The sequence below is a fragment of the Aspergillus viridinutans genome (genome assembly GCF_018404265.1).
Source record: "Aspergillus viridinutans IFM 47045 DNA, scaffold_10, whole genome shotgun sequence".
NCBI classification, from domain to species: Eukaryota; Fungi; Ascomycota; class Eurotiomycetes; order Eurotiales; family Aspergillaceae; genus Aspergillus; species Aspergillus viridinutans.
The window spans coordinates 1,416,255-1,442,929 of record NW_025091226.1 but is presented as its reverse complement, the minus strand read 5'-3'; the positions used below and the strand labels follow the sequence as shown (position 1 = coordinate 1,442,929).

At 48.1% G+C, this 26,675-nt stretch overlaps 8 protein-coding genes across 8 annotated transcripts; 3 read left to right on the top strand and 5 right to left on the bottom strand.

Moving 5' to 3' along the window:
• Nucleotides 1-1,156: 1,156 nt before the first annotated feature.
• Nucleotides 1,157-1,986, bottom strand: Aspvir_002171 (60S ribosomal protein L28; the record flags this gene model as incomplete). Its single annotated transcript, XM_043273772.1, has 5 exons — nucleotides 1,157-1,334; nucleotides 1,423-1,547; nucleotides 1,619-1,642; nucleotides 1,710-1,804; nucleotides 1,935-1,986. 5 exons carry the CDS (start codon nucleotides 1,984-1,986, stop codon nucleotides 1,157-1,159), a joined length of 474 nt encoding a protein of 157 aa, XP_043129707.1.
• Nucleotides 1,987-2,606: 620 nt separating this feature from the next.
• On the top strand, nucleotides 2,607-3,038 carry Aspvir_002170 (DUF2015 domain-containing protein; the record flags this gene model as incomplete). Its single annotated transcript, XM_043273771.1, has 2 exons — nucleotides 2,607-2,661; nucleotides 2,719-3,038. 2 exons carry the CDS (start codon nucleotides 2,607-2,609, stop codon nucleotides 3,036-3,038), a joined length of 375 nt encoding a protein of 124 aa, XP_043129706.1.
• A 721-nt stretch (nucleotides 3,039-3,759) lies between these two features.
• Nucleotides 3,760-4,966, bottom strand: Aspvir_002169 (U2 snRNP complex subunit HSH49; the record flags this gene model as incomplete). Its single annotated transcript, XM_043273770.1, has 3 exons — nucleotides 3,760-4,422; nucleotides 4,492-4,867; nucleotides 4,947-4,966. The coding sequence occupies 3 exons, from the start codon at nucleotides 4,964-4,966 to the stop codon at nucleotides 3,760-3,762; spliced, it is 1,059 nt and encodes a 352-aa protein (XP_043129705.1).
• A 1,384-nt stretch (nucleotides 4,967-6,350) lies between these two features.
• Nucleotides 6,351-7,445, top strand: Aspvir_002168 (putative mitochondrial folate carrier protein Flx1; the record flags this gene model as incomplete). Its single annotated transcript, XM_043273769.1, has 3 exons — nucleotides 6,351-6,468; nucleotides 6,554-6,796; nucleotides 6,880-7,445. The coding sequence occupies 3 exons, from the start codon at nucleotides 6,351-6,353 to the stop codon at nucleotides 7,443-7,445; spliced, it is 927 nt and encodes a 308-aa protein (XP_043129704.1).
• A 538-nt stretch (nucleotides 7,446-7,983) lies between these two features.
• Nucleotides 7,984-9,514, bottom strand: Aspvir_002167 (uncharacterized protein; the record flags this gene model as incomplete). The annotated part of the gene is made up of 4 exons (XM_043273768.1): nucleotides 7,984-8,337; nucleotides 8,403-8,576; nucleotides 8,648-8,701; nucleotides 8,762-9,514. 4 exons carry the CDS (start codon nucleotides 9,512-9,514, stop codon nucleotides 7,984-7,986), a joined length of 1,335 nt encoding a protein of 444 aa, XP_043129703.1.
• Nucleotides 9,515-16,652: 7,138 nt separating this feature from the next.
• Nucleotides 16,653-19,107, bottom strand: rcoA (putative transcriptional repressor TupA/RocA; the record flags this gene model as incomplete). The annotated part of the gene is made up of 8 exons (XM_043273767.1): nucleotides 16,653-16,677; nucleotides 16,765-16,840; nucleotides 16,924-17,056; nucleotides 17,126-17,593; nucleotides 17,651-18,189; nucleotides 18,260-18,582; nucleotides 18,675-18,756; nucleotides 18,987-19,107. The coding sequence occupies 8 exons, from the start codon at nucleotides 19,105-19,107 to the stop codon at nucleotides 16,653-16,655; spliced, it is 1,767 nt and encodes a 588-aa protein (XP_043129702.1).
• Nucleotides 19,108-20,751: 1,644 nt separating this feature from the next.
• Aspvir_002165 (sterol desaturase family protein) lies at nucleotides 20,752-21,884 on the top strand (the record flags this gene model as incomplete). The annotated part of the gene is made up of 2 exons (XM_043273766.1): nucleotides 20,752-21,020; nucleotides 21,095-21,884. The coding sequence occupies 2 exons, from the start codon at nucleotides 20,752-20,754 to the stop codon at nucleotides 21,882-21,884; spliced, it is 1,059 nt and encodes a 352-aa protein (XP_043129701.1).
• Nucleotides 21,885-22,744: 860 nt separating this feature from the next.
• Aspvir_002164 (NCBP1 family protein) lies at nucleotides 22,745-25,691 on the bottom strand (the record flags this gene model as incomplete). Its single annotated transcript, XM_043273765.1, has 7 exons — nucleotides 22,745-23,640; nucleotides 23,712-23,893; nucleotides 23,945-24,831; nucleotides 24,899-25,166; nucleotides 25,243-25,349; nucleotides 25,427-25,521; nucleotides 25,628-25,691. 7 exons carry the CDS (start codon nucleotides 25,689-25,691, stop codon nucleotides 22,745-22,747), a joined length of 2,499 nt encoding a protein of 832 aa, XP_043129700.1.
• Nucleotides 25,692-26,675: the final 984 nt, after the last annotated feature.

The following is a 26,675-nucleotide window of genomic DNA, read 5'->3' as shown; positions in this document are numbered from 1 at the left end:
AATAATAATGGCAATTAACTAGTTCTTATAGATACAGGAACACGGCGACGGCCAGGTACGTAAGCCAGGTATGCTACCCCATCACTACTGTCTCGGGTAGGTAAGGAAATAATGTATGTATGTCTAACCATTATTCAGTCCTTATTAAGACATTATGATTATAGCTCTGTTGCTCTCATACCGACCTGCGTTGCGGAGGGGTAGACGGACAACGGAGATCACACGGAGAGCTCCCACAGTACTAGTCCGATGTTTGGGTCTCTAGGTACAGAGCAATCATTGATCTTACCGGAAACTTCCTACCTAAAGACACCTAATCTAAGGAAGATCAACCGCGAACTTATCTCATCCATCGTATTAACCGCTACCTATACTCTTGTCATCTTATGGTAGGCTTATAAAGAAGAATGGACTTGGGATATCCTTTTCGCATCATCTATCAGTTGCACCCTGCTGAGACTGTTTACCTAGTCTATAGAGCACCGGAAGTACATATCTATATCCCACATCCAGTTCAGTGTACCTATATCCATGTCCCCGACGGTACTGTCATGATACAGGCCGAGACACTTTCTCTTGCGTCTTGGTCCATAAACGTACGTTAGAGTCGACTTGATCCAATCCGAAGCGCCCCATATTCCGGTAATTTTCGTGTGTTCCACGATATGCATCACCGAGGAAACTACCGAATTTGTGAGTTGATTCCATTTATCCATCATGAACTCGGGAAAAGGCGGGTGTTGAGTGTTACATGCGGCAAAAGCTGAAAGCTCCAAGCTTTGTCCCAACAGGTTCTAGAATATGTTTCGGCCCGACAAGCGGCTGCAGTCGTTAAAAAGCCGGAACATGTGCCAACTGCAGGTAATGACCATGTTGCAGGAAATCTCTCAGAGAAAATTAGGTGAGCTAAACTACGAAACTTTTGTCCTATGGCCCAGCAAACCTAATCTGGACCCAATCAATCTGCACGGCATTTGATTCTCGCTTTCTTTTTTATGGTGCTGAGATTGCTGACGGCCTCGGAAGGACAATACCAAATAACGATATTGCTAAATTACAGGGACGCTTTCGCCCTTGACCAGCACGGCTCTATTTCAGTCGACGCGCCCGTCTTGACCTCTTGTCTTCGGCGTTCTCGTTGCTCTGAGATTTGTATTTACTCCGACTTCTGCTCCGCAGCCTTTCTGGCCTGAGCGCCTCTGAGCTTCTTGGGGGGAGCGTCCTTCTTGGGCTTCTGGGAGCGACGGATGGCGCTCACACGAGCAACGGCGTCTTCACGGAGGTCGGCGCGGTAGCCGTTCTTGGCGGTCTTGCTTGCTACAGCCTTGTAGATCCTGCGCCATAGAACAATGTCCCTGATTAGCAAAACCGGTCTGATACAATGCCATCCGGCAATCGGTGAGAAATAGTTGTTCTGCTTACTTGCGGGTGGCAGCGTTAGGGCCCCAGCTGACGCTGACCACGTTCTTTGCGGGCTGCTGAGGGTTGCCAGGCTTCTTGGTGATGACAACAATACCGCCGTTCTCAGTAGCCTGCACACCGACCGCCTGTTCATAATAGCTTAGATACGATTCCTCTTTATTATTGAAAGTCTGCAAGTTGATGATGTATGAAGTACCTTGGTGTTGGCATAGCCAGCATACTATACAAAGTGTTGAAGTCAGCGTTTCTATTGCCATTGAAATCATAATGAATCTTCAGGATCGTACCTTGAAAGATTGCTTGTTTTGCAGGTTCAGGGGATCGCGGGAGAACTGGGAGCCACCACCGGTCCTCCGCTTGACCAGAAAAGCATTCTGGCTGCCTGTTCAGAGCATATGAATCAGTAAAAATTAAGGAGCTGAACGGACAGTATGGACAGAGCAAAAGACACAGAAAACTCCGTTACTCCGGAGTAGAAAGGTTAGGCAACGGGCAAAAACAGATAAACGTACGAGTGATCTGCCAGACAAGGTCGCTGGAAACGTTTGTTCTTTCGGCCGCCATTGTGAAATGTCTCTTTCTTTCAAGCTGATTGAATGAGAACAGATCGAACTCGACGGGAGGCTGGTATACTTAATTGCCTGGGATCGTTATTGTGCGCACCCGTGCCAAGAACAGCAGCCAACAACCTCGCTAAGGCGACTGTTTTCGGCATAGTCTGACCTTCAAGGTTAAGTCATTCAGGAAGAGTCCCAAAGAAGCGCACCGCCCCCCCTCCCCACACAGGCCATGCTGCTTCCAATCATATATTGGTGCCGATGAGCTACCTTATCCGTGAGGTACCTTATGTGCTAGCCAAGGTACTCCGAACCTGCCTATCTCAGCTTGATATTGATCCGACTTCAACACGGTTGAACACAATATTTTGAGTGCCAACTATATTTCACCGTCTTTCTATTCAGATGCTTAATTTGTAGCTGGTTGTGGCAGTATCCTGCCCAGCCAGCATCGCAAGTTACTGGATTCTACCTGAATGAATCCTTGAGGAGTTGCCACACATCACGAATCCCATCTGCCTTGCCGCCAGTATTCCGGTACATCCGCAGTAGGAAGTCATATTAACTAACATAGCAACATCAATATTTACTCGCTGAAGTCCGTGTAATTGCATATACGCGGTCACTATGGCATACTATACTCTTTATTTCCTCACCTTTGCTGTCGTGATTTGCGGGACCGGTATGTCTGATCCAAGTTGTATATCTTGGTTGTAACCAATCTGACGCCCGTTGGCAGCGCTTTATCTCACCCGGTCCCGGTGGTTGCCTTTAATCCCAGTCCCGGATCATCTTTATACTCGCCTTCCCTCCAGCTTTGCGGGTGATCTGGAGGCGGGCCTCTCCTCATCACAGTTCGATATATCGTCCAACATCGCAGATGGCGACACAAGAGCCGGCTTAGACAACAAAGCAAAACGCGAGGTGCAGAAGATCATGAAGACGCAGAATGTTAACTTCGATGAAGCTCGACGCATCTACACAGAACGACGGTTTGCTACCCACAATATCGGTCCTGACGGTCGGCCAAGGGACCCGAAGTTCGTGTCATTCTCTTAACCACTACTCCTGCTCCAATTTCTAATTCTCTATACGCTGTTCCTGTCGCCTATCGTGTGTGCTCCCATTTGGGAATCTGCCCTTCTGAAGCACCAGTTGCTCTTCTTCGCTGACCCAGCTTTCTTTTGCCCTTTCTCTCATTTCCTTACGTTCATCATGCGTGTCCTTGTTCTGAAGTCCTTCCAATTTTGCAAACACGCAGAAGGAAACAACTATGAAGGAATTATTTGATGCAATCGAATGACACTTCTTCTATCGTAATCAGAACATGCTGGCCATCTTCGTAGTTTGGCCAGTATAGCTAGATGCCAAGACCGCATCAGAATATGAGCAGTTCACTTGCCAAGTCTCATGTGAATCAAGCACAATCGCAATATATACCCATCGGTGAATGATACCACTTTGGGTAATAACATGCTGCCTAACCGCAAGACTAATGGAAGGAATATGTAACCCTGATCAATCATGTAATTTCCACCCAAACTTTTATCTCATTATCAACGGATTAGTTAGCTCAATGGTGTTCCTGGAGAACAAACTGATCTGCCATGTAGCGGCGTGCTTTAATACCAAAGTTAGGGAATCATCTGAACTACATACTCTCGTCGGCTCGTAACGCGGCGAAACTGTGGGAAAAGACCATTTTCGTCAAGAGTGATGCATGAGAGATATATTTCTGCATCAATGCACGTTTAAAGGGCGAATACAAACAACCCAAAGCTCAGCGGCCGCCGCCATAACCAGGTTGCTGGAAGCCCGGTGGTAATGGTGGAGGGTTAGGGGTTCCTGATGGAGGACCGAAACCCGGTGGCGCGAACCCCGGCGGCGGTGCTGCTTGCTGTTGGAATGGTGGCTGTTGACCAGCAGTATTGAAACCAGGGGGGAGAAACGTCTGAGGGCCACCGTAACCAACTTGCGAGGGCGGAGGTCTTGCCGGCAAACCGGGAGGTGGGTTTGCCAAGGGAGCGGTAGAAGGGAGTTGTCGATTAGCTTGCGGCGGAGGTACATTCTGAAAGCCTAAGCTAGGCGGCGGTACGCCTCTTACCGTCGCTAATTCCGGCGGAGCGGCGCTCAACGCTTGTGTGCCGTCTCCATTAGCCATCCCAGCGGCCGCCATAGGAGTGCCTGGGTTGGTGAATTGCGGAGGAAGCGGCTGGGTTGGCGGACGAACATTATGCTTGCGAGCCTGCGCAGCCAGCATTCGTTCTGCCTGATCACCGTGCCGTTCGCCTTTGCCGTCTTTTTTATAGGCGTACTGCACGGAAACTTGTTTGTTCATGAGATATTGCCCGTTCATGTTGGCAATAGCAGCATCTGAGGACTCGAAGTCGGCAAATGATACGAATCCATAGCCCTTGGAAAGGTTGTTATCATCGCGTGCAACCTACAGTTTGTTAGCTTGTCGCAGAAGAGGACAAATCCTTTATTAGTTGGGCATTTATCGTAGCCTTACCTTTGGAATATTGACGAGCGTTCCGAAGCGACTGAATGTGTCATAGAGGACCTGCTCCGTGACCAAAGGATCAAGGTTTCCAACGAAGAGCTCTGCTCCGATTTCCACGGCTTTTTGTTTATCGGCAGATGCCTTGTTGACTCGTATTGGTTTCCCATAAAGGCGAATCCCGTTCATTATTCGCGAAGCATATTCAGCATCCTCCTCGCTTATGAATTCCACAAAGCCGTAACCCTGGTGTGACTGCGTCACTCGATCTTTGGGAAGGTGAACATTAACGATGCGCCCAGCCTGCAGCATCAGCTCCCATACCAGGCTATCGGTAACCCGTTCATCGAGATTACCAATGTAAACGGTGGCCTCCTTATCTTGCTCCCTAGAAATTTAAGAAACTTCTGGTCAATCTTTTGGTTTGCGTTGTAGCGTTGTGTCATAAGTAAAAAGCGGTTACTTACCAATGCCTTGCGCCGGACATGTTGCCGACTTTCAATGTAAGGTATCTGACTGTTGTCTTGGAATCAAATACTTGTTGAGGGATAGTGAAAGGTAAAGGACACTCTGGACAAAAATGATGCGTGTCAGACGTGACAATGGTTGTAAGTCCAGACACGAGCGCGGAACGTGTTGGATGTGGTTTGCACGAACGGGTATCTTGCGGGCTTTGGGGGTAGCTTTTTTTTGCCTCGAAAGTTCCCGGAAAACTCTTGAGCTTCACCTACTCGTCTCTTAACTCCGCCTAAGCACTCCGCATACATAAACTTCCTGCGCTGTCTCTACTCGTCTTTCCTGGCCCCAAAGTCTGAGTATTGATATAATTATTTCCCGTTCATTCACCGAAATGGTTCAGTTTTCCGAGGAAACTAAGGTTGGATCTTCCGTTAATGGAATGTTCTTCGCCTCTATGTCCCTTGCTAACCAGACGTTTTGATTTCCAGGAGCGAATCTCCAAGGTCATTGACGTCTCCAGAGTCGCTATCCACTAGTAATACCCCTTTTCAGCGAGGTTTTCTCATTCTGGCTACAGTATTGACGGTTCTTTTTACACAGTGGCTATCTGCCTCTGATCATATATCTGGGTATGCAACTCGTCCCTCAGATCTTAATCATACCAGAAATGCTCACGACGAGAAACAGGCTACACATACAGCGAACCCAGACCTTCGCTCTTCAAGTAATACCCCAGCGAAATCTTACTCCTTCGATTCCAGGCAGCTGATCCTCCCAACAGGTTGTTTTCGCCCCTCGCTTAAAGAAGACGATGACAGGAATCGGGGATTATGAAAATTGGTTTTCAGATTGGAGTGGCATTCTCATTATTATCCTCGGCACCTGTTTCTCTCCCGGACACAAAGGTTAAGAGGAGGTAATGGAGACCTCGAGCCCTCTTTCATACTTCATGTCGATGTTTTGGAGATCACATTGACACTCATGTATTTCTAAAGTTGTTTCACGTTTGCGAACTGTTCTGCGCTTTTAATAGACTGATGATTTTCTTCCTCGAGAAATGCTATGCCGTCCTAACATTCATTTGGGCAAACCAATAACTCGCGGCAAATGGGCTCATCCTCGCAGGAATGCGGTTCATTTATCGAGAAAGATTCGTATGTGTATAAAGCTTTGTCGAATCGGACAGCCATTCGCTCACGTGTAGAATATCATTTAACGGCCATCGCCTCAACCTGAACAATTGCGCGGAGTTAAACCGCCTCGTCGGATAGCTGCGCTTATTGCCGAGAAGCAAGAAAAGCAAGACCCGCAAGTTTGCGCAAACTCTCATGCACGCCATTTCGAAAATTGGCTCTCCCGAAAGTCCGTTCAAGCCCTCTTAGAAAGATTCCGAAGAGTCATAGACGAGTTTCATGACTATTAAGGATGGCCTGTCGTCATCCTTTGTGGAGACCATAGCGGGATTTACAGCGGGAATAGTCTCTACGCTCTGCCTCCATCCGCTAGATTTATTAAAGACAAGGCTACAGGGTACGTGACTCGATGCATATACTACTTTCCGAGTAGGTGGGAGGACATCTTCATGGAGCTTACACATGCGCAAAATGAGACTTAGTCGACCGATCCTCGCCTTCTCAACTTGGTGGATCGCTCCGTGTCATCCGTGATATTGCACGCCGTGAGGGCGGAATCACCGCATTCTACCGAGGGTTAACACCCAACATCATCGGCAATTCCACAAGCTGGGGGCTGTACTTTCTTTGCTATGGGAAGACCAAAGATCTGATGCGGAGGCTGCGCGGCTCTCGAGTGCCGGAGCTCACCTCGACTGACTACTTTGTTGCATCAGGACTGGCAGGTATGATCTTTGGCCCATCTGCGTTTCATGAGACTCCAATGCTCGCGAAATCACGTTTGCTAATTGCACTATATTTGCTTTAGGTCTTGCCACCTCAGTTTTGACGAATCCTATATGGGTAATCAAAACCCGCATGTTATCCACCGGTTCCAACACGCCCGGAGCCTATGCGTCTTTCACCACTGGCGTAGCACAGATCTATCGCGCAGAGGGTATCCCTGGCTTCTACCGGGGCCTTTTACCCGCTTTATTCGGAGTCAGTCATGGAGCTCTTCAATTCATGGCGTATGAGAAGTTGAAATTGTATCGTACAAGAATGAGTTCGGCTTCGCGTACCAGTGGCGATAACATTGGTTCAGGGGCGACACCGGCACGACAATTGGGGAACTTCGATTTCTTTCTCACCTCAAGCCTTTCAAAGATCTTCGCAGGCTGTGTCACCTATCCATACCAAGTGCTGAGATCTCGTTTGCAGACATATGACGCCCACCTTGTGTATCGTGGTGTTGGTGATGCAATGGCGCAGATTTGGGCTCAAGAAGGTTTTGCTGGTTTCTACAAGGGCTTGGGCCCGAACCTCCTCCGCGTGCTACCAAGCACATGGGTAACCTTTCTGGTATATGAGAATACCAAGTCTTGCCTAGTTTAACATCACATCGGTAGAGGCCGCTATTCACTTGGCGAAGCTCATATTATTAGCACAGTTCTTCGAATTCTGGCAGGTGGGACTCTTTGCACAGATAGTCAAAAGCAATGGACATAGCCATGAGAGCAAAAACTCCGTCTGGGGACTATTGTCCACCTAAGCTTGGTGCTTCAATTCGTGTCAGCCAATCGGCAACAATTAGTAGATCGAGCCACATGTGCGCCTATATACTGAAACATGTCTGCTGATGTTCGTTTTTGTACAAGATTGAGGCTTTCCTTCGTGCAGCCGAGCCCTGTCCTCAATGATGCTTGACCCTCGAGAAAACCCCGTATTACACTATCACCCGCAAACTCCAGAAAACATATGAGCCTGAAAGCAAATGAAGGTAAAAAGTACATCAATAAACTGGGCGGACGAAGCGCAAGTCCAAGACAGACAAAATTTGGTATCTCGAAGAAAAAGAAAAGAAATAGAAATAGAAAGAAAGCCCAAGGGGGCGGAAAACGAACATGAAGCTGAATGACTGATGTAACACCGTTCAATGACGTCTTCTATCGGTGTAATAGGTTTCGGGGTCTTCTTCTTCTCCGCTGGAGCTGCCAGTATAGGCAGACGAGGCTTCACGACTGCCGCGTGACGCCTTGACGTCCTCATCACTTTCGAAAGATTGCATTCGGGTGCATGCGGCAGAACCGTCATTGGACTTGGATGTGGGGGAGATCCTCCGGTCCTTGCCACGACCCTTGATGCCTTTGTTGCTGTTTTTATAGAGAGTGGCAAAGTATTCCCAAAGCTGGCGATCCTGGGGGTTCATGAGATGCGCCTCGGACATTTGAGAAAACTTGAGAGTCAAGGTCCTTAGCGTAGCGGCGTGGAACTTGTTTTGGTGCGACTGTTCAATCCGTTAGCTCAGAAAGTCTCTAGGACGAGAGCCACGTGTTTCATGAGACAATATACCTTGAGGTTACCCAGCTGAGTGAACTGTTTCCCACAGTCATCGAGTAGACAAGTGAAGGGCTTAGCATGTTGGTGAGTGATCTTGTGGGCACGAACATTGCCTCTTTGGGCGAATCGCTTCTGGCAGATATCACATGAGAAGGGCTTTTCGCCCGTATGGCGTCGTTGGTGTGTCTAGTTATGAGCATTATATGTCAGGATGCGATTCCTTCATCATCGGCATGGGGGTTCTCTCGGTGCGTTACCTTGAGATTGCCCAGTTGGGAGAAACGCTGTCCGCACGAAGGCTCTTTGCATACCTTACAACAAAATGCAATGTCAGAAATAGAGGTTCCGAGAGTATTGTTGGGTGCACTTACAAAGGGCTTGTCCCCTGTGTGGGCCCTCATGTGGATATCCAAATGAGTCTTCTGGGCAAAGCTCTTCCCACAGTTGGGAAGTCGGCATATGTACTTGCGTTTCTTTCCCGGCCGGGAAGCGAGCTCCTCAACCGCCATGTTGCATCGCGAAGTCGACGAGGCCATGGCATAGGTATGAGAGAAGCCATTCTCACCGCTGTGTGTTAACTGTTGGAGCGGCGGTAACGACTGTAGAGCCGCCTGTTGTGGGGCAGCTTTTGCTTGAATAGCTTTCATAAGGATGTCTACCTCCGTTGAGAACTCAATCTCAGCCGAGCCAGGGCCCTTCTCCTGGGTAGTCCCAGTGGCAGGCAGTTGAGCCGCTGCAACAGGCTGCGATGATACGCTCTGTTCCAACTTTGCTAATGGCTTTCCCACAGTGCGACTGATGGCGTTCTTCGCTGGGCGGATGTTGGGAATCTGTTGAACGGTTGGCGGTTCAGATGAGAGACGTACTGGCTGCGAATTGAGCGATGGGTGACCCGTAAGATAAAAGTGTTGGTAGCCCGGGAGTTGATGAGGGTGCTGGTTTATCGTATGACTGAAACCATACGGCGCGGAAGACGATTGGTGATAGGGCAAAGGAAAGGAGGTAGCCGGGTTATTGTAATAAGAGAAGTTTGACCCAAGGCCCGCGTGCAGTAACCGACGGGGAGCCATTGAACCCATTGCATGGCCGGTGAACTCGTATGAAACTGGTTCTGCTGTTTCCATTGCGTCGCGAGCAAGGTGAGATAACCTTAGATGTCGTGGGACCCCCAACCCTCTCGATTCCAATATCTATCTCTCTCGGTTTCTCTTGACAGAAGGACGGCGGGGATCCAAGAATCCCATAGAGGTCTCCTTGACAGCCCCTACTATGTGAGGAAGCACGGTTGAGCTCCCGAAGGCTTTTGAGGTTTAAATTGCTGTGCCAGATCTTCGGTAACTTTCGATCCCCCCAATGCCAGCTTCCAGAAAAGCAAAGAGATACCAGTATACTCGGGTGGATGAGGTAGGTCAGAGACGCAGAAGACCTTAGGAACGAGCTTTTGAAGGCAAGCAAGACAATGTCATAAGATGGATAGCCAAAGTAACCACGATAGAGACTGTAGATGTCTGTGTACTGGTGCACTGGCAAGACCAGGCCTTTCCTGGGTAGTGAGAACGGGAAGACTGAACAAAGCCAAATCAATATATGACAATGTGAACAACGAGAAATTGAAAGAAGATATGGGGTAATTGAATAAGAAGGAGATCGAGGTGATCAGCAAATGTCCACTTTAAGAGTGTTTTTTTGCTTATCCAACTCAGTGTGAGATCTCTTTTATATTGGCTGGTGAATAGTGACCAGTGAGTACACTGGTTTCCGCCCCCCTCTTGGGGGGCATGTGGTGGTGATCTAGAACTACATATACCTACATGATCCTCATAACTGAATCGTTCTTCCCTGTGTCCCAGAACAGTGGAAGCAGTGGGGGTGAGCAGTGACAAGGATCTGGCTTGCTAATTTAGTTAGCTGAAGGCTTATAGACTATGATCAAAGGAGACAAGACAAAGCATTAGGGAGATTAACCTAAGGATGACACTTACCTACTTAGAGTACAGTAGTATGTATGTTTGTACGAGCGAACCTGCATGTATGATAATTACCAAATTAGGTAGAGAGGAAGGGCAGAAAATTAAAAATTAAAAATTAATTAAAAAATAAATAAAATAAAATAAAAGGAAAATAAATACATGAATAAATATAGCGGAAGCAAAGGAAATGAAAGCAAGGATTGGGCAGAAAAACAATAAGCTTGAAGAGAGTACCATGCGAATTAGAAAAGAATTCCCAACCTTCAAAACCATGCATGGTTTAGTGAAAAAATATTAATTAGAAATATAAATTCAAGGAAAATAGTAAATACTTTACAGCCCACAGAATGATCGGTACCTTAGTAATTATTATTACTATTATTATTTATTTGGTCATGATGGACATGGGAGGTACAGAGTAGTCTACTATACAATTGCACCCTCCCACTAAGCATCTAGTGGCTTAGGCGTGATGTGCCAATTCCCAAGGTTGAGTTGATAAAATGAAGATTGCCCTAGTTAAGTACTAATAAGCTGCCAATTAGATAATATGATTACTGAAGGCAACCTTATTTCACTGGTTGTGAATTGTCAACACAGGAATGAGTAAGGTACACCTAGTTGGCCCCAGTGAGTTGAAATAACAGCCAGGAAGTATTGGTCTTAAATAATAATGATGAAGTTTATAAGATAGCCAAGTACTTCACAGTAACATCACCTTTCCAGTCATGTTCTTAAAAGTTGGGCACATAAGTGAAGCTACTGGTATTCCCTCATTCTTGACTGGCGGCGAATGGTAATAAAATGCTTATTGTAATTATGTGATCTAGATCTTTCCCCTTTCCTTAGCTGCTCATCACCACTTCACCGGTATCTAGTCTTGATATGACACCTTTAGTCGCCGCCGGAAGTCAATAAATAGTTGACAATGGCCTTGAGGACCACTTATTTTAGGCCCTGTTGCCCAATCGCGGAACCCATGTTGAAATTCCGATCGGGGGCTTCATGGCAAATCAATGTAAGTCTGTACCATTGTGTCATGCTGTCATAGCTCATGCATTGACCTGATGGTATGGCATTCCCAGATATCATGGACCCGAATCTTTATTCCAGTGGACTCCGATCTCTCTAATGATTTATGTTTACAAGAGATTCTGGGTCGATGTATCTTAAGGCACTCTAGTATATAATGGTAGGTATGCACTGCATTGAAATAATTTTACGAGTCCACAGTATGAATTTGCCAAGTACTTGACTCTTGACCGATTTCAATTACAGAATGAATGGACTTTGTTAGAAGACAAGGCAACCGGGCATTTCTCACATTTCCGCGATACGCACTTAAGCCACGAAAACTGTCTAGTAGTCTAAGTAAAAATTGTGGGTATGTATCATCTGACCCGCCAGAGTGGACCGGCTCAATTGCCTGGCATTCGAAACGCCAAACGGGTGGATTCTCCCTGTTCTTCATGAAATCGATAATTCGAGCCTCCAGTGATCCAGTCAGGCTGGCTGGATGCCATTATCATCGGTCCCCCAATAAGAATAATACTCGTATTCCAGTAGGTGTGGTATGGGGAAGAACGGGGATACCCCCGTCACCCACGCAGGTAGGCACCTGAACACTTGGAATATTCGTTAATCTATTCAAAAGACACTGACTGGCATGGTGCTGAATTAACTACGTACTGATCTTCAGCCGTCACCTGGATGTCGATCCTGAAACGGTGGCTCATGCCTGCATCATCAATTAGACCGACCTAGTGTCTCCAATATCCATCTGAGTTTACCCAGGGAGGCAAGGTAGGTAGATAGGTACTTCTTCGTTCCACTCCATATCTTCAGTTCCCTGTACCTCTATCTGAAGCGGTACTTAGTTCTTCGTCAGCAGCTCAGTTTGTTGCAACTCGCCATCTGATTCCGAGACTTCCCTTTGTTTGATCAAAGGGTCTGATGGACGAGGATTCTTAGCTTCATTCGGGCCAAGGTCACTAGCTGAAGTTTGTGATTCAGGCGGCAGCTTCGGATTGAAAAGTCAGCTTCTTAGTGGTTGCAGTTGCAGACTTGCTGCAGGGCGGCCGGAAGTTCCGTGGGGTGAAGCTGAAAGCTAGATAACTCAAGGTTAAGGAGTGTATGGAGTATGCACAAGATTGTCAGTTGGATATATTATTCTATCCCTTTTCCGACTCCAGTACAAACGGACTCTTGATCTCCCCTCATGGCGCACTCTTGTTGGACTTGTCTATCGGCTAAAATATTGATTGTATTTCAATCCTCTCTAATAATCGATCTTGGTGTTGTGTGGCCCCTATAGCACTTCAGTCGATTGTCCCCTCAGAATAATGAGGATAAAATCGAACTACAGGGTACCCCAGTAGAGTGGCAGAGCTACTGAACGGACCGCTCGCAGGCGATCAATAGTGCTCAAATCCTTCCTCTGATTTGCTAGAAACCCTCCACTATTTTCTCCTTGGCCAGATGACTGGAACTCTCGACTAGTACTAGTATCTATCTACTCTGTATCTAGTCTAACTTACAAAGTTTGGCCCACAGCTTACTGTAGTACAGACGGATACTAGTTTAGTCTCCTGTGTGGGCCGTGGAGCAGACCGTGTACTCTAGACTAAGGTACAATTGGTTCTTGGTAGCCTCATGTCCTCCGATGCATTATTAGTTTTCAACAGCCGCGACTGCCGACAAATGTCCATTCGATCATTCATCTTTCTTATTTCGCGCCCCCTTTTCCGGTCTTTTGGATTTTGGCCCCCAGGAAGTTCTCAAGGGCTGAACTGACTGCTCCTGTTTTAGAAAACTCAAGTGACATCATCCCAGTCATTCAGCCCATGCAGATCTTTGTGCACAGGATTTACGTAAGACTAAGCATTTACAGATAGTTATAAGGTATAATTTGCCCGAAATCAAAGCTGCCAATAAACCTGCGCGCTTGTTCTTACTTTACTTGGAATGCTGAAATATGTATCTACAAAAGGGAATGATGAAGATAGATCTCATGGTGTGATTGTAATGTCTAACAATAAATATGCTACCAAGCTGATACAGTGAAGAAGCAAGGGCCAAAATGCTGGCAGCACAGCGTACACTTAGTACTTAGCGTAGTGAGATCTTCAGTAGACCTATCTCTCCTCATCCTATTGTATATATGGAGGTACTTATATGATGCACATGAAGCGTCATTAGCCTTCGTATTTGATGCTGAGACAGGAGAAAGACACCTGCAGCTCAAAATAGTTACGACGCACATTTCAGCCCCTTTTCCTCCCTTCCATCATGTAACATAAGTCATTTTCCTGTCTGTCAGCAGTCAGCGCAGCACAGATTGACTAGACAGTTAACTATGAGCATGAAGGGTGCTAAGTCGGAGGAATCAAATTTGTGACTGTCACACTCAAAGCCCGAGGTCTTCTTGCAATAAGACCGACATAATTGATATTGTATATTCTCTTTGTGTTGAACAGAGACAAGACTTCTCTGCCTGTGAGAGAAGGGAAAGGGAAAAAAAGCAAGCAAGTTACCATCATCTGAATAGACTTAACTATTCGGTTGTTTCCCCGTTCTCCCGTCTTCATATACTTCTCGTTGCGGGCCGGGCCTTCTTCAACTCGGGACGGCGGAGAGTCGTCCACCCACAGTCAGCGGTCCTTAGATGACTGCCAAAACATCCGAGGTCCTTCGCCGACTCTACGGCACAGTCGGACCCGGACCTACGACTCTGGAGTTTGGGGTCCATAGGTTGGAGAAGTGTCTCTCGTGAGTGATCCGCATAAATTCGTCTTAAGGCTGCTCCATACTGGCAAGCACGGAGTACCTGTCAGAGTATCAATACCTGCTGGAAGCGCTCGGTATCATCGGCGAAGGAAAACCGATTCCAAAGGTTTCATGAACTTATGAAGGTCATTTTTGGGGTCCATCCGCTTATTGGAGTGGCAATAGTCTGAGTGCTTCGTATTTTCTAATGTTGTGTGACCGTGAAGCCTACGGTAGTGCTCGAGGTGTCCTGAAACAAGTTCATTGGATCTATCTATCTCAAGCCAAGATCCGAACCAAGCATACATGCCAAGGACACGGCATTTTTACTCCATACAAAAAGGAACAGTTGAGCAGTTGCTGATGAGTTTCATTCTCAGGGGTCCGACAAACCACCTGTCGATCTTTGACCTGATCTGGTATACCATGAGGTGGACGTCATGTTTAAAAGAAAGCCCCCATGTAATTTCTATCTCCTACCGAATATTTAGGTGGAGAGACGCGAGAAGCTCACATCATCGATACGGTACTCCGCATACGCTGATGACAGTGATGAGATATTCAAGGACAGTCTGTGCATTCATAGTAGACAAAACTTTACGGGGTTCCCACTTCAGCTCTGGGGCCATGTTCGAAATGCTGATCTTTCCCCTTCACCGTCATATACAAAGTACGAGGAGCAAGGCTGTATTGCACCAGCCACCAACTATGACTTGATACTTTCACCCTTCTTAGGTTAAGGCTACTTATCCCAGGTACGTTCCCCAACCATCCACTATATCAATTCACCAATGGTTTTCTTCCATAGCCGAGAATCATCACTTTTCATCGCCCGATCAGCCATTCCACCGGAACATCCACTCGGTTCCCAGCTATTTCCCATTTCATGTTAACTCTAAACCAAACTGGCCGCAGCTAGACCCTCTGAATATGACAGGTCAAGTATTATGTTAGCGATTTACTAATTATCAATAATGGATAGCCTTAACGCACTGGGACATATTACAAAGGTACCAAGCTAGCAATAAGTCATAACCCTATTTGTACCCTCTAGATCATGGTTGACAGACCCGGCCTGTGAGATAATTCCAGCTAGCCGCCAATGGCTGCGGAAATTCAGCGACTGGCAACTATATCCGATTCGATTATACGCGGCTAGTATTAATATTGTTGAGTTATAGTTCCGCCGTGCTATCCCGTATCCAAGGGAAATAAATAACCAGGTGATAGGCAGTGCTGAATGTGATAAAGTAATTCGGTTGACTGTACTTACATGGACTCCGTGCTATCTTCACATCTCGCGGTGAGGAAGCAGTCCCTAGTGGCTATAGGTTGCCCTCGTGATCAACAGGGCTTTTCCACTACAAGTTCAATTGACAGGTCTGGGGCTGACCTTGCACAATCAATCAACTTAGTGTCTCAGGCTGGACTATGGAAGATCCAATCCACTACACCACTGGCGTGGGACTCAAGATGTCAATGGCTCCGTCAGCAACGATGATATGTTATTATGTTCCCGTGGTCCTTCCATCTCGTGACCCTGCCTCATGCAACCCTGACCTCTGCCATCACTTGCATTTGCCAATGCTCGTAGGACCTAGATAGTGGATTGACGCGGGACGCCATTCATTCTGGCTATTTCCTGTCAGCAAACCCCTTTTCTTGAGTCTCAATCGCGATGATTATCACTCAATGGATTACGAATCAAATGCATACCCAAAGGTAGTTTCTACCGGAACCAGAAAATGGCACCTGGTCTGTATCATGTTCCTACCGGCACTGGTAGAGCCCGCGATACCACTATCATCGACCAATGTTGATATATGTTTCTAATCCTCCGTGAGTGAGATATCTTATCCCGCAGCAGGCGATATGTGAGATCCAATCGTCCAGACTGGGATCATGTGGCTGGTCCCGAGCTGATATCGAGGTCTCGGGCTGATCTTGGTGTCTCAGCATCATATCCATCTCACAGGGCCCTTGGCCATGTACCAAGCAAGGATATCCGTAACAGACATTGCCTATGGCTAGACAAAAAGATGTAATCTTCCCATTAACCGTAGAACCCTGTCGAGCTGCCAGGAGGCAAACGGGTTCATGGATCAAATCACCGTGAAGCCACTTACTTCCGAATATCTGGCACGTACGTCAGCTTCAGGGGCATACGTATACGCTTATGCCGAATAATGCTCGGCACTGTTGCAACCAGTCCAGAACAACCAGCACCTCAATTAACACATCCGCGAAGGAGCATCGCAAGCCGAAGTAGAAGATTCTCGTTTCAGTCAAAAATATCAGTTTAGCTGCTATCCGTACATGCAAAGTTTTGTCATTTTTAAAACATGTAATTCAACAAGTAACGTCACCGAGGAAACGAAAATCTGAAGTTGCGATGTGACGGGGACGGACCCTTCCAAAGGTCGAACGCATAAACAAACCCAGGCCATGTTCAAAGAGGCTACGACATTGTGGATTAAACAAACAAAAGAAGTCACATTTGCGCCGAAGCTTCCTATCATCAAGCCCATTACCGTCCGGTATAAGTGGAGTATCTGCCAGAGAGACCACCGCGTTAGTTTCGCCTGAACAAATGCGCTGGACTCAATTTCAGCGATAACAATTGAACGTGTAAAACGTACCTCCAGATTCTTGCCCGCATGTCGCCACTGCCGGTGGCGAACAAATTGCCTGTAGGGCTGGGGGCAACCGAGATGACTGTAAAACACCGTTAGAATCCTGGAAAAATTTCGAGATGGACCAGCGAACAAAGCAAGACAAATTAGGGAAGAGGTGCTGACCGGAATTCTTGTGTCCCTGGAGCATCATCTGTGCATTTCCAGTGATGGGGTCCCAGAATTGAACACCCCGGTCCTTGGAACCGCTCATAACCCAGTGCCCATCGGGAGTGAGACACACGCTCAGAACAAAGTCCTGTCCAGTAAAATTAGCATCGATCGAGCATACTTCTTCCGAAGGCAAGCAGCGTCATATTGGATATACCTTGTGGCCCTCAAATGTGCGCACACATTTACCGCCCTTCACGGCATTTGTATAGCCGGCGCGGGGAACGCTTAGCTCCCAGAGCTTGATCGTCTTGTCAAGGCTGCCACTGACCAGATCCCGACCATTGGGAGCAAATGCGACTGAGTAAACGCTATCCTTATGCCCGTCAGGGCTCTCCAGACGCTCCACAAGATATCCAGTGGTGGTGTCCCAAACACGGACACTCTTATCCAAGGAGCCGGCCGCAACATAGTGGCCGTCGGGAGACATGGCTACGGTGGTGACGCCGTCCTCGATGCTGAGAGTGTAGACGAGTTTACCGTCGAGGATATCCCAGAGACGTACGGTCTTGTCTCCGCTGCCTGAAGCAATGTATCGACCATTGCCGGCGAAGTCGAGCGAGTAAATGTCTTGCTCGTGTCCGGTGAAGATATGTTTAATGGTACGCGCCGCAATGTCCCACACCTAGATGCATTTGTATTAGCCCCCCGGTCTTCCAAAAAGGAGAACAACTCGACATACCCTGATTTGCTTGTCTTCGGCCCCGGTGGCGAGGTACTTGCCGTCAGGACTGAAACAGACGCTGCGAATATAAAGGTCCCCATCCTTGTCTACGCTCTCGTCTTGCAGGGTAGCGACGATCTGGCCGGTGGTCACGTCGAAGATCTGAGCGGAGCGGTTGCAGCCCGTGGCGAGGTATTTGCCGTCGCGACTGAAACGGACGCAGCAGACAACGCTGTCGTGGACAAGGTGATGGACGAGATCCACATCAAGCACTCGCTGAACTTCAGGGTTGAAGATCGCATACCAATCGGCCCCCTCGCGCTTCTGCGAAGCGGGCAAGTCATCGGGGTTCCAGTTAGCCAGCATGTTCCCGGGACGTTCGCCGCGAGACGTCACGAGGGCCTGGCTAGGAGGGGTGGGACGGGCAATTTGAGGGGACACGCGCGGGTCGGGGTACGCTAGCTGGTGAGTCTGTTGAGGAGTTGCAGGCCCAGGCGGGGCACGAGGCCTCTTGCCGGGGCCAGGAGAAGCGGTCGGAGGCGGTGCAGGTCCGTAGCCTGAATAGAAAACGAAAACATCGCATGGTCAGACGCCAGAGAACCAAAAGTAAATACAGTCAGAACATACCGTTCACAGCAGCACCAGGCTGATATCCTCCAAAGGAGCTCTGCGGCGGTTGGGGCGCTGATTGCTGAGCCGCGGGAGCAGGCTGTTGAAGGGTATGCTGGGGAGGCTGCTGATCCTGGGGAGGGGGAGGGGCAAGACCGGGACCACTACCTCCTTGGTTGGTCATGATTCCACCGAACAGATTGCTGGGGCCATGGCCCAGGGCCGGTGGAGGCGCCTGAGAGGGGCCAGCATGCTGCGCAGGCCCAGCAATATGAGACGAGACGGGCTGAACGCCGCGCGATTCGAGCTCGTGCCGCAGGACTCGGATTTCTGCTTCGTAGCTATTTTGTTGGAAAGCGAGATTATGTGTTAGCAGCCAACTATGCGTTTCCTGCTTCAATTTTCCCTCAAGGTTGGGATTAAAGGTACGAACTCTTGCTTCATCTTGATCTGTGCCTGCTCCAGCTGATATACCTTCTGGCGAATCATCTCCATCTCCTGGAGTTGACCGGTTACTGGAGGAGATAGTTAGCGCGGTTCGACGATAACTTTGTAAGCAATGACAAGTCTCGTGCAGCAACGTAGTCCAGTCCACATGTCAGTCGGGCGAAGATTGAACGACCACGGTGTGCTCCCCCTCCCCCGATGTCCCGAGAGAACAGATGGACAAATGGCGATATGGTCGCACATAGAAGTGGGAGCGTCGACATGACCAAAGAATTATGAAAAGACATAAGGAACATACATTGGTGCTCGAACTCTCCGGTGCTTCTAGACTGGTTCTCAAACTCCTGGCGCAGCTGGTCCAGCAACTCTGTAAGACGGGAATTGGGAGCGGGAACCATCCCACGGTGTGTGTTGTACATTTTGCGCGTCAAATTTTGATATCAATCGCTTCGAGAAAATCAAGATCGGAGTGCGATTCAGTCCAGTTGCAACGATGAATGTAACAGCAACGTGTCGCGACAGAGCGATGCTGACGATTGAAGGAAGAGGGGGTTCGGGTTTGAAATTGGATGACACTCTCAAGGCACGGCAGATGGAAACGCAAGTTAAACCTGTCGCATCACAGCGCGACGGGGACAAACCGCTGCAATGATGCAGGAGAAGGAAAAAGCGGGCGAAAGCGTGAGGATAATTAGAAGATGGGGTGTAAGAGCGTGTGTTGAAGAAGAGCAACGGAATGAGTTGGAGGAGGAGGAGGAGGCTAACAAGAGTTGAGTAGTAGGTAGTCGGTAAGGTAGGCGGATAGGTGTCGAGCTGAGACTTTGGGGCTTCCAAGACTCAGCAGCCGGTGGGCCAGTAGTAGTACCTTAGTAAGCGTGCACTGACACCCGGACAAATATATTATATAAGGTAGGTAGCATAAGGTAAGGTCGGTAGTAGGGTGAAAAAGGAAAAAGTCAGCCGGGGCAGGCGGCTAACGTTTGCCGCCAAGCCTCCAGAAGCGACATCGCGCGCATTGGCTGGTTTTGGATCGTTACCTAAATCAGTTAGTGTTTACGCTAACTTTTCAAGGTAAAGTTCGTACCCGACTTGCTATTTGTGTATTAGTACTAGTGGGGCACGACTGAGTGGTAAAAAGAAACATGAGATGTGAGAACCGTTTGCAGACAACCTTAACCAACGTCAAGCGGTCAATGACACAGACTCAGGACAAGTCTATTCTGGCAAGGCATAAAGAGCATAGGATTCATAGCTTAGTCATATTTATTGATGATCAAGTATTATCCTCTCAGTGTTCAACCTGTAACAACGGATCTGGCAGATACGTCAAGGTTCCGTATGAATCATATTCTCTTGTCGAACACATCGTACTATACCTTAGCTCCCTCATCAACAATTATTCTGGGGTTACTTAATACAGTCTTGGGTCCAGTATAAAGATTTTTTGATATTTGATGGCGCCTATATGCCTATGTCTTGTCACTGTATTCAATTAAAATGAGGTTCGATAGTTACCACTCGATGCTCCTTACCTAAACAACAGCAGTGCAGACGAAGGAGTAGGAGCTTAGATCCGCAAACTTCCCAGAAGGCGTCCTGTACCTACAGGGGATTTTTATTATTACCAAGTGATCGTTGTCTTCACCTGCAAGTCATTATTGAACTCATCAAGGCAACCCAGACCACGGAGTATCTAGATACTATCTCTACGAGACTACGAGCCGAATCCACTGGACGATCCGGATCGGCTGTGCCTGTTCCGCCCTGGTGTGATAACCACACTACTGCAGGGTCGACTTTCCGTGGTTCTCCTGATTCGAAGTCTCCAAAACAACTATTATCATTATTATTTTTTATTAAACCTCCTCCATCCACCTCCCTCCTCTACTCTTTTGCTATCCTCCCCTCCCTCCACCGATGTCTTATCTTTCGTCTTGTCTCTAAATTCATACCTCTTGTCATTGTATCGCACTTGACCCTCCACTGACTGACTGGGCTGCGCTCAACCCCTGCCAATTTTCTTCTCTGGCGCAAAAAATAAATAGTTCTCATTTCCCAGCACCATGGATATCGTTCTTGAGGTCTGGGATACCTTCATCGGGGACCGTGTGTATTCGGCCCTGCTCCCCGTATCACTTTCCTCGACGGTCTCGTTACCAGGCTTGACCAATGCTGCCAATAGCTCTTTGTCCTTGTTTGGTGCCTCCAAGCCGTTTGTGTACGAACCCGCCACTCAACTGTTCCATTTGGAGCCGTCTAAGTACGCCCACCTGAGCGCATGGCCCAGAAACAATATCTACCGCCAGTTCCTGAGTTTCTTTCTGATCGTTTGGTATGCAAAACCCTCTTTGATCCCATCCTCTCCAACAGACGGTTAACTAATGATTCGATTTTCTTTCGAAATAGGATTTTCGGCATTATCGTTTACTTTATTTCCGCGACCCTCTCCTACATCTTCATTTGGGACAAGACGACGGTCAAGCACCCAAAGTTCCTCAAAAACCAAATTACCATGGAGATTGCGCAGACCATGCGATCGATGCCCGTCATGTCTTTCCTGACCGCTCCTTTCTTGGTCGCCGAGGTTAGGGGATACGCCAAGTTGTACGACTCCTTCGACGAAGAGCCATTCCCGTACTATAGCATTCTACAGTTCCCTCTGTTTATCGCCTTCACCGATTTCTGCATCTACTGGATTCACCGTGGCTTGCACCACCCGCTGATCTACAAGTCCCTCCACAAGCCCCATCACAAGTGGATCATGCCCAGTCCCTTCGCGTCGCATGCCTTCCATCCCTTGGATGGTTGGTCTCAGAGTGTTCCTTACCACGTTTTCCCATTCATCTTTCCCCTACAGAAGCTGGCCTATGTTTTTCTCTTCGGCTTCATCAACCTGTGGACGGTAATGATTCACGACGGAGAATATGTTGCCAACAGCCCAATCATCAATGGGGCTGCTTGCCACACAATGCACCACCTCTACTTCAACTACAATTATGGACAGTTCACGACGCTGTGGGACCGCCTTGGTGGCAGCTACCGGAAGCCCAACGAGGAACTCTTCCGGCGCGAGACGAAGATGGACGAAGCTGAGTGGAAGAGACAGACCAAGGAAATGGAGACAATTCTCAAAACAGTCGAAGGCGAAGACGACCGCAGGTATCTGTCTCAAGAAGAGACAAAAAAGGATCTTTGATCGATATCGTCGCGCCATGAAGTACGCCAAAGTCGCCAAAGTCCTCCAGTTATGACAGACTGCGTTGGCGGAGAATACATCCGAATCGCGCTCCGTTGCGAATAGATCGCTACTCATGGTGAAAACAGGCAAAAAACCAAAAAAAAACAATCCCGTCGAAATGAAAAAGAGGAGGCCCTGACATAACTCCCTTGGACCCTTGGACAGGTTGGTCCACAACCTTGACGTGAATTATGACTGTCATGTGCTTTCACATTTTCCCTTACTTGGCCAGTGACCATACACTAATCATCTTTGTACAACACTGATTGTTCCCTGTCTTCCTTCATGGTCATTCTTATTGTATCATTTTAATCATCTGGTGACTTGATTCATACGTGGAGGTCTGGAATCTTCTCTTCCCTCCTTGCTTTGTGGCAGGACCTCTGCAAGTTTGCTGTATATAATTCATAAATTGTTAGAAACACATACCAACATCGCATCAATGAACCTGCTGAATACTCATAGGTGCCTTCAAGCGAAATATTACAACGTCAACCAGATCAATAAGGGTCCGTCTTGGTCGAGGACTTAGGGGAGATTCCACAGAGTGTCAGGCTGTATTAGGTGTGGCTCAAATGCAGGCAATAGTAGACAAAACGACCATGATTGAATGTATATCAAACAAGGTCCGGTAAAGAATGCCGAAGATGAATCAATAAATAAGGAGGACAGAATCTTTTTGTTTTCGTTGCGTTTACCTTAATCCCACAATGACCTATCAATACATAGCTTCAAGGAAACTCAACAGACGCAGTGACTAAGTCAAGTGAATCGGCAGCAACCGAGACTGATGGGCTATTTGGGTCCAGAGGGACTCCCTACGAAATCTCCACGGCTTCATCTGCGCCAGCAACGTCCATGTCTCCATCTGCTGCTGCATTCGCGGCCGCCCCAGTCTCAGAGGCAGCAGCCTGGGGCGCAGGGGCGACCGTCCCGACCGGTGTGGCATCAGCCATGGCTTCGGTGATGAATGATTCTTCCACACCAGCCTTGCGTCTGAATACTCTAAGCCATCGGCGACCCCACTGACGGATGATTTCGTCCTCTGGCAGGTCCCCACTTCCATCACCTCTCTCCATCAGTTCATCGTTACTACCGCCAGCGACCGACACAATAGAGTCTTCGATCACTCTGAAAAGAGCTTGCATATCGGCCTTTTCGCGGCTCAAGGTCTCATCCAAGACACTCAATTGAGGTTCATACAGACCCGGCTGGGTGCGTGCAGCCACAATCTGCCGCAGACGGTTGGTGACCTTGCCAACCGTAGCAGAAATCATCTCAAAGATATGTGTCCTGCTAAGAATTGTTCCTGCTTCCAACCTCTCCACCAGGGCCCATTCGATGACGGATAGGGGTGTCAGAATCGTGTAGTTCAACAGCTTGTCGATAATATTGATCGCGACGCCTGGTTGATCCACCCAGTACTCCATCACCGAGGTGATGATCTGACAACGGGCACGAGCTGATTTGGGCCCAATCGCCAACAGCCTTTCCTTGTTCCGCTCAATGCATGACAAGACGTGAGAAAGAGACTTGGAGCCCACGAAGCAGATAGACGTGACAAAGGCATCGGTAGAGGGCAACATAGGATCGTCGACTCCTAGAGCCTTCGCTTGCTCCTCGATGGCGGTGATCAGTGGTTGAATCTCCTCATCGCCCGCTTTTTTGCGAATGAGTTGCATGATCTCTCTGCCTTCTTTGGCGTAAGGAGTAGCTGTACGAATAAGGATATTAGTTAACCCTATCAGTAGGCAGAACGAGGATGACATATGAGGTAAGACTCACTATCCGAGGAATATTTGAAATCAGGAGTATCCTTCTCCTTTCCTTCGGTTATCAAATCCTGGTACGGATCTGGCAGAGTTCCTCTGATGCGTTGGGCAAAGCTCAATCGAATCTCTTTGTCGATAGCGCCCGTAATGAACGCCATTCTTGGATGGACAAGCGGAAGCTCGAGGTCGTCGATCCTGAGCCAAATGTTAGCATACAGTCAATGATTTCGGATCAAGTTCACCAACCATTCGCTCCATTTCCACGTGAATCCAAAGTTGCTCAGGTGATGAGCGAACCAATCCAAGAATCGGTGGATGAGCTCCAAATCAATTGTGTCAAGGCTCCCATACAGGAAGCGAATAGCCCTACCCAAACTGGGAGCAATTGCAGCGGGCGCAATCTTGCAACATTCAGTGAGTACCGAGTGATAATAAACCAGCTTGTGCTCTGGGGAAGGGAGCTGGAATAGCTGGGAGAAGACGGCGTCAACGGCAACATCCTCAGGCTTCCACGTAGGGCGATCCCCAGGGAAATCGCGCAGCCTATCAAATGGCGTAGCACGCTTCACAAAAGTGTTTGGCGTGAAATAACAATCCACATCTATCAAAAACTTGGCGGTAGCAATGCGGTTGAAGTGGAGGATGTTGATTGTATCGACGAGAGCTTCTCTCAACAAAGACGATGCAATGTCTGACGTCGGAGGGACTGTCTCCAAGTCTTGATTCGCGTATACAGAGAGGTAGATTTCGGGAAAAATCGCCCTGGCTCCTTTTCGTACAGGATTTGGGACGGTGATCTGAGGGAAGGCATATTTAGCCCCGGCTTCTATAGGACCATCTTCTTCGCCTTCCGACCTCTTCCAGGGCCGAGGAAGGCAAGAAAGCTCCCATCCGCGGTTTGCCTCGGCTTGGAGTTGGTTCTGAAGCAAGCCGATGACACTTTGCACAGCAGTTGGTTCACCATCCTGTAAAGCGAATGGATTAACCAAGTCAACTAGGGCATGCGGCGTTGAGGCGATGATGTCTGTTTTTTCCAAGAGTGCACTTGCTTGTGCTTCAAACCCGGTGGCTGGAGACGCCATAGTGTATGGAATCGTGAAGAGAATGATTTTGACGAGCTCGAGTCCTAGCACCTATAGGGAAGACATCAGTACCCAGCAAGGGATATATGTGAAGAAATGTTGAGGATAGTCCACTGACATCTTCAGATGACGCAGTTTGGAGATCAACCGCACGTGCAAAAAGTTCCTCCAGGATTGGAAAGACACCGTCTCCTTCGAAAATAGATTGAAGGCAACCCAGAAATCGCAGAAGAAGCTTGACCTCGCGCCAGGCTCCGGCATCAATGTACTGTTGCAGTGATTTGCGTGCTCGTTTGAGGACATCTTCCACAAGCTCTGATTTATAGTTATTGGCGACCAGAACTGTAGCGGCGATGAAAGGAATCTTCAACGGTTGCTCTATGACACTACCAGAAAGCGAAAGGTCAGCCCTGGACGGCGCATGGGAGAATAGGGTTGAACCGAGAGCTTATTCTCACATACAGATCAATGGCTATATCGACATAGCTCTTTCTCAGCTCTTCGTCCTCATAGTTCTCTGCGACACTTTTTGCGATGACCACAACGTCGTCCTCTGCTTTTCGAGCAGCCTAGAGCGCATTTACTTGTAAGCTTCACGAATTGCGATCGGTAAGACCAAGATCTTATGCGGTAAGGGAGCTCATACAGACTCGGCAAGAGTCAGCAGCTGTCGTCGGACCTTGACCATTAGTGGCTCTTCGTATCGGCGCCTCTGCGGACGCCGGTCATAATCCTCATCATCTATGCACCACCAGCGCAATGTTAGTTCAATCCGAACTGGCAAGGGAAAGGACCTTCTACTCAGCCAAAGGCAGAGCAGTAAGTATCTAGATTATCGTAGACCGACCTCTATAACGCCTCTTGCGCCCTCCCCTTGAGTTGCCGTGTGGTCGGCGTTCGTAGTCGGCCATGTTACGATTGCACGACAGATCTTAACTTGCGAACAACAATTGACTCCAACAAAGTATCTATCCGGTCGATACCCAAGCTGGAGCTGTATTTGACACTTAAAAAATAGGATCACGGCCCCTTTCGTTGGCAAAGACCAGGTAGTTCAGTTGGAGCCAAGTACCGCGTGCCAGAACAACAGCTTCGGCCGGCGCAAAGGTGGAACATTGGATGTTCCGTTCCATGGCTTATATAACACCCACTGAAAACTATGGGACCTTGGCCCTGATAACGGGAGGTATCATCTTCCTTACTTTGCAGATAGGCATATAACAAGTCAGCTTCTGAAACCAGTATCTACCAGCTTCAGTGGTCGCTGATCTTGTGAAACCCTATACCAGCTTAATCTTGCTGTGTCCATCGGAGGAAGAGCGCCTGTAAGGATCATTTATGCTCAGGATGATGAGAAGGCTATGGAAATGACTTTCTTTTCTGGAAATAAGGAGCGACCTCTAGTTTTTCGAGTCTCAATTCTCTCTTTCTTTGACGGAAATCAACCAGAGTGTGCACAAGTGCCAGCGAATTAGGAGGTTCTAGGATACCAAGTCCACACAGCACAACTTTCAGGCAGATCCCATGTACTTGATCAGAGGAAAATAGAGAGGAGAGGCAGCACGAAGAAATGATACACGTATCTGTGTTTATACATACTAGCGACCGAGAAGTCCCCAGACATACACCTTGAGAATCTCTGAATGTATATGGAGGTGTAGAAGCAGGTTATCCTCTTGGCATTAAAAAACAGCTGTGATCACCGTTGGCCAAGTCGAAGTTCAAGTGGTCATCGACGCCAAACAGGTGAAATCGGACGTTAGAAACAAACAAGAGTTTAGAGAAAATCAGAGGGAAAGAGAGATGGAAAGAGCTAAGGACACAAAAATCGAAAATGAAGTGTGAACACAAGGAAGGGGCCTCTAAAGCTGCAAGTTGAGCGGGCCATGGGACCT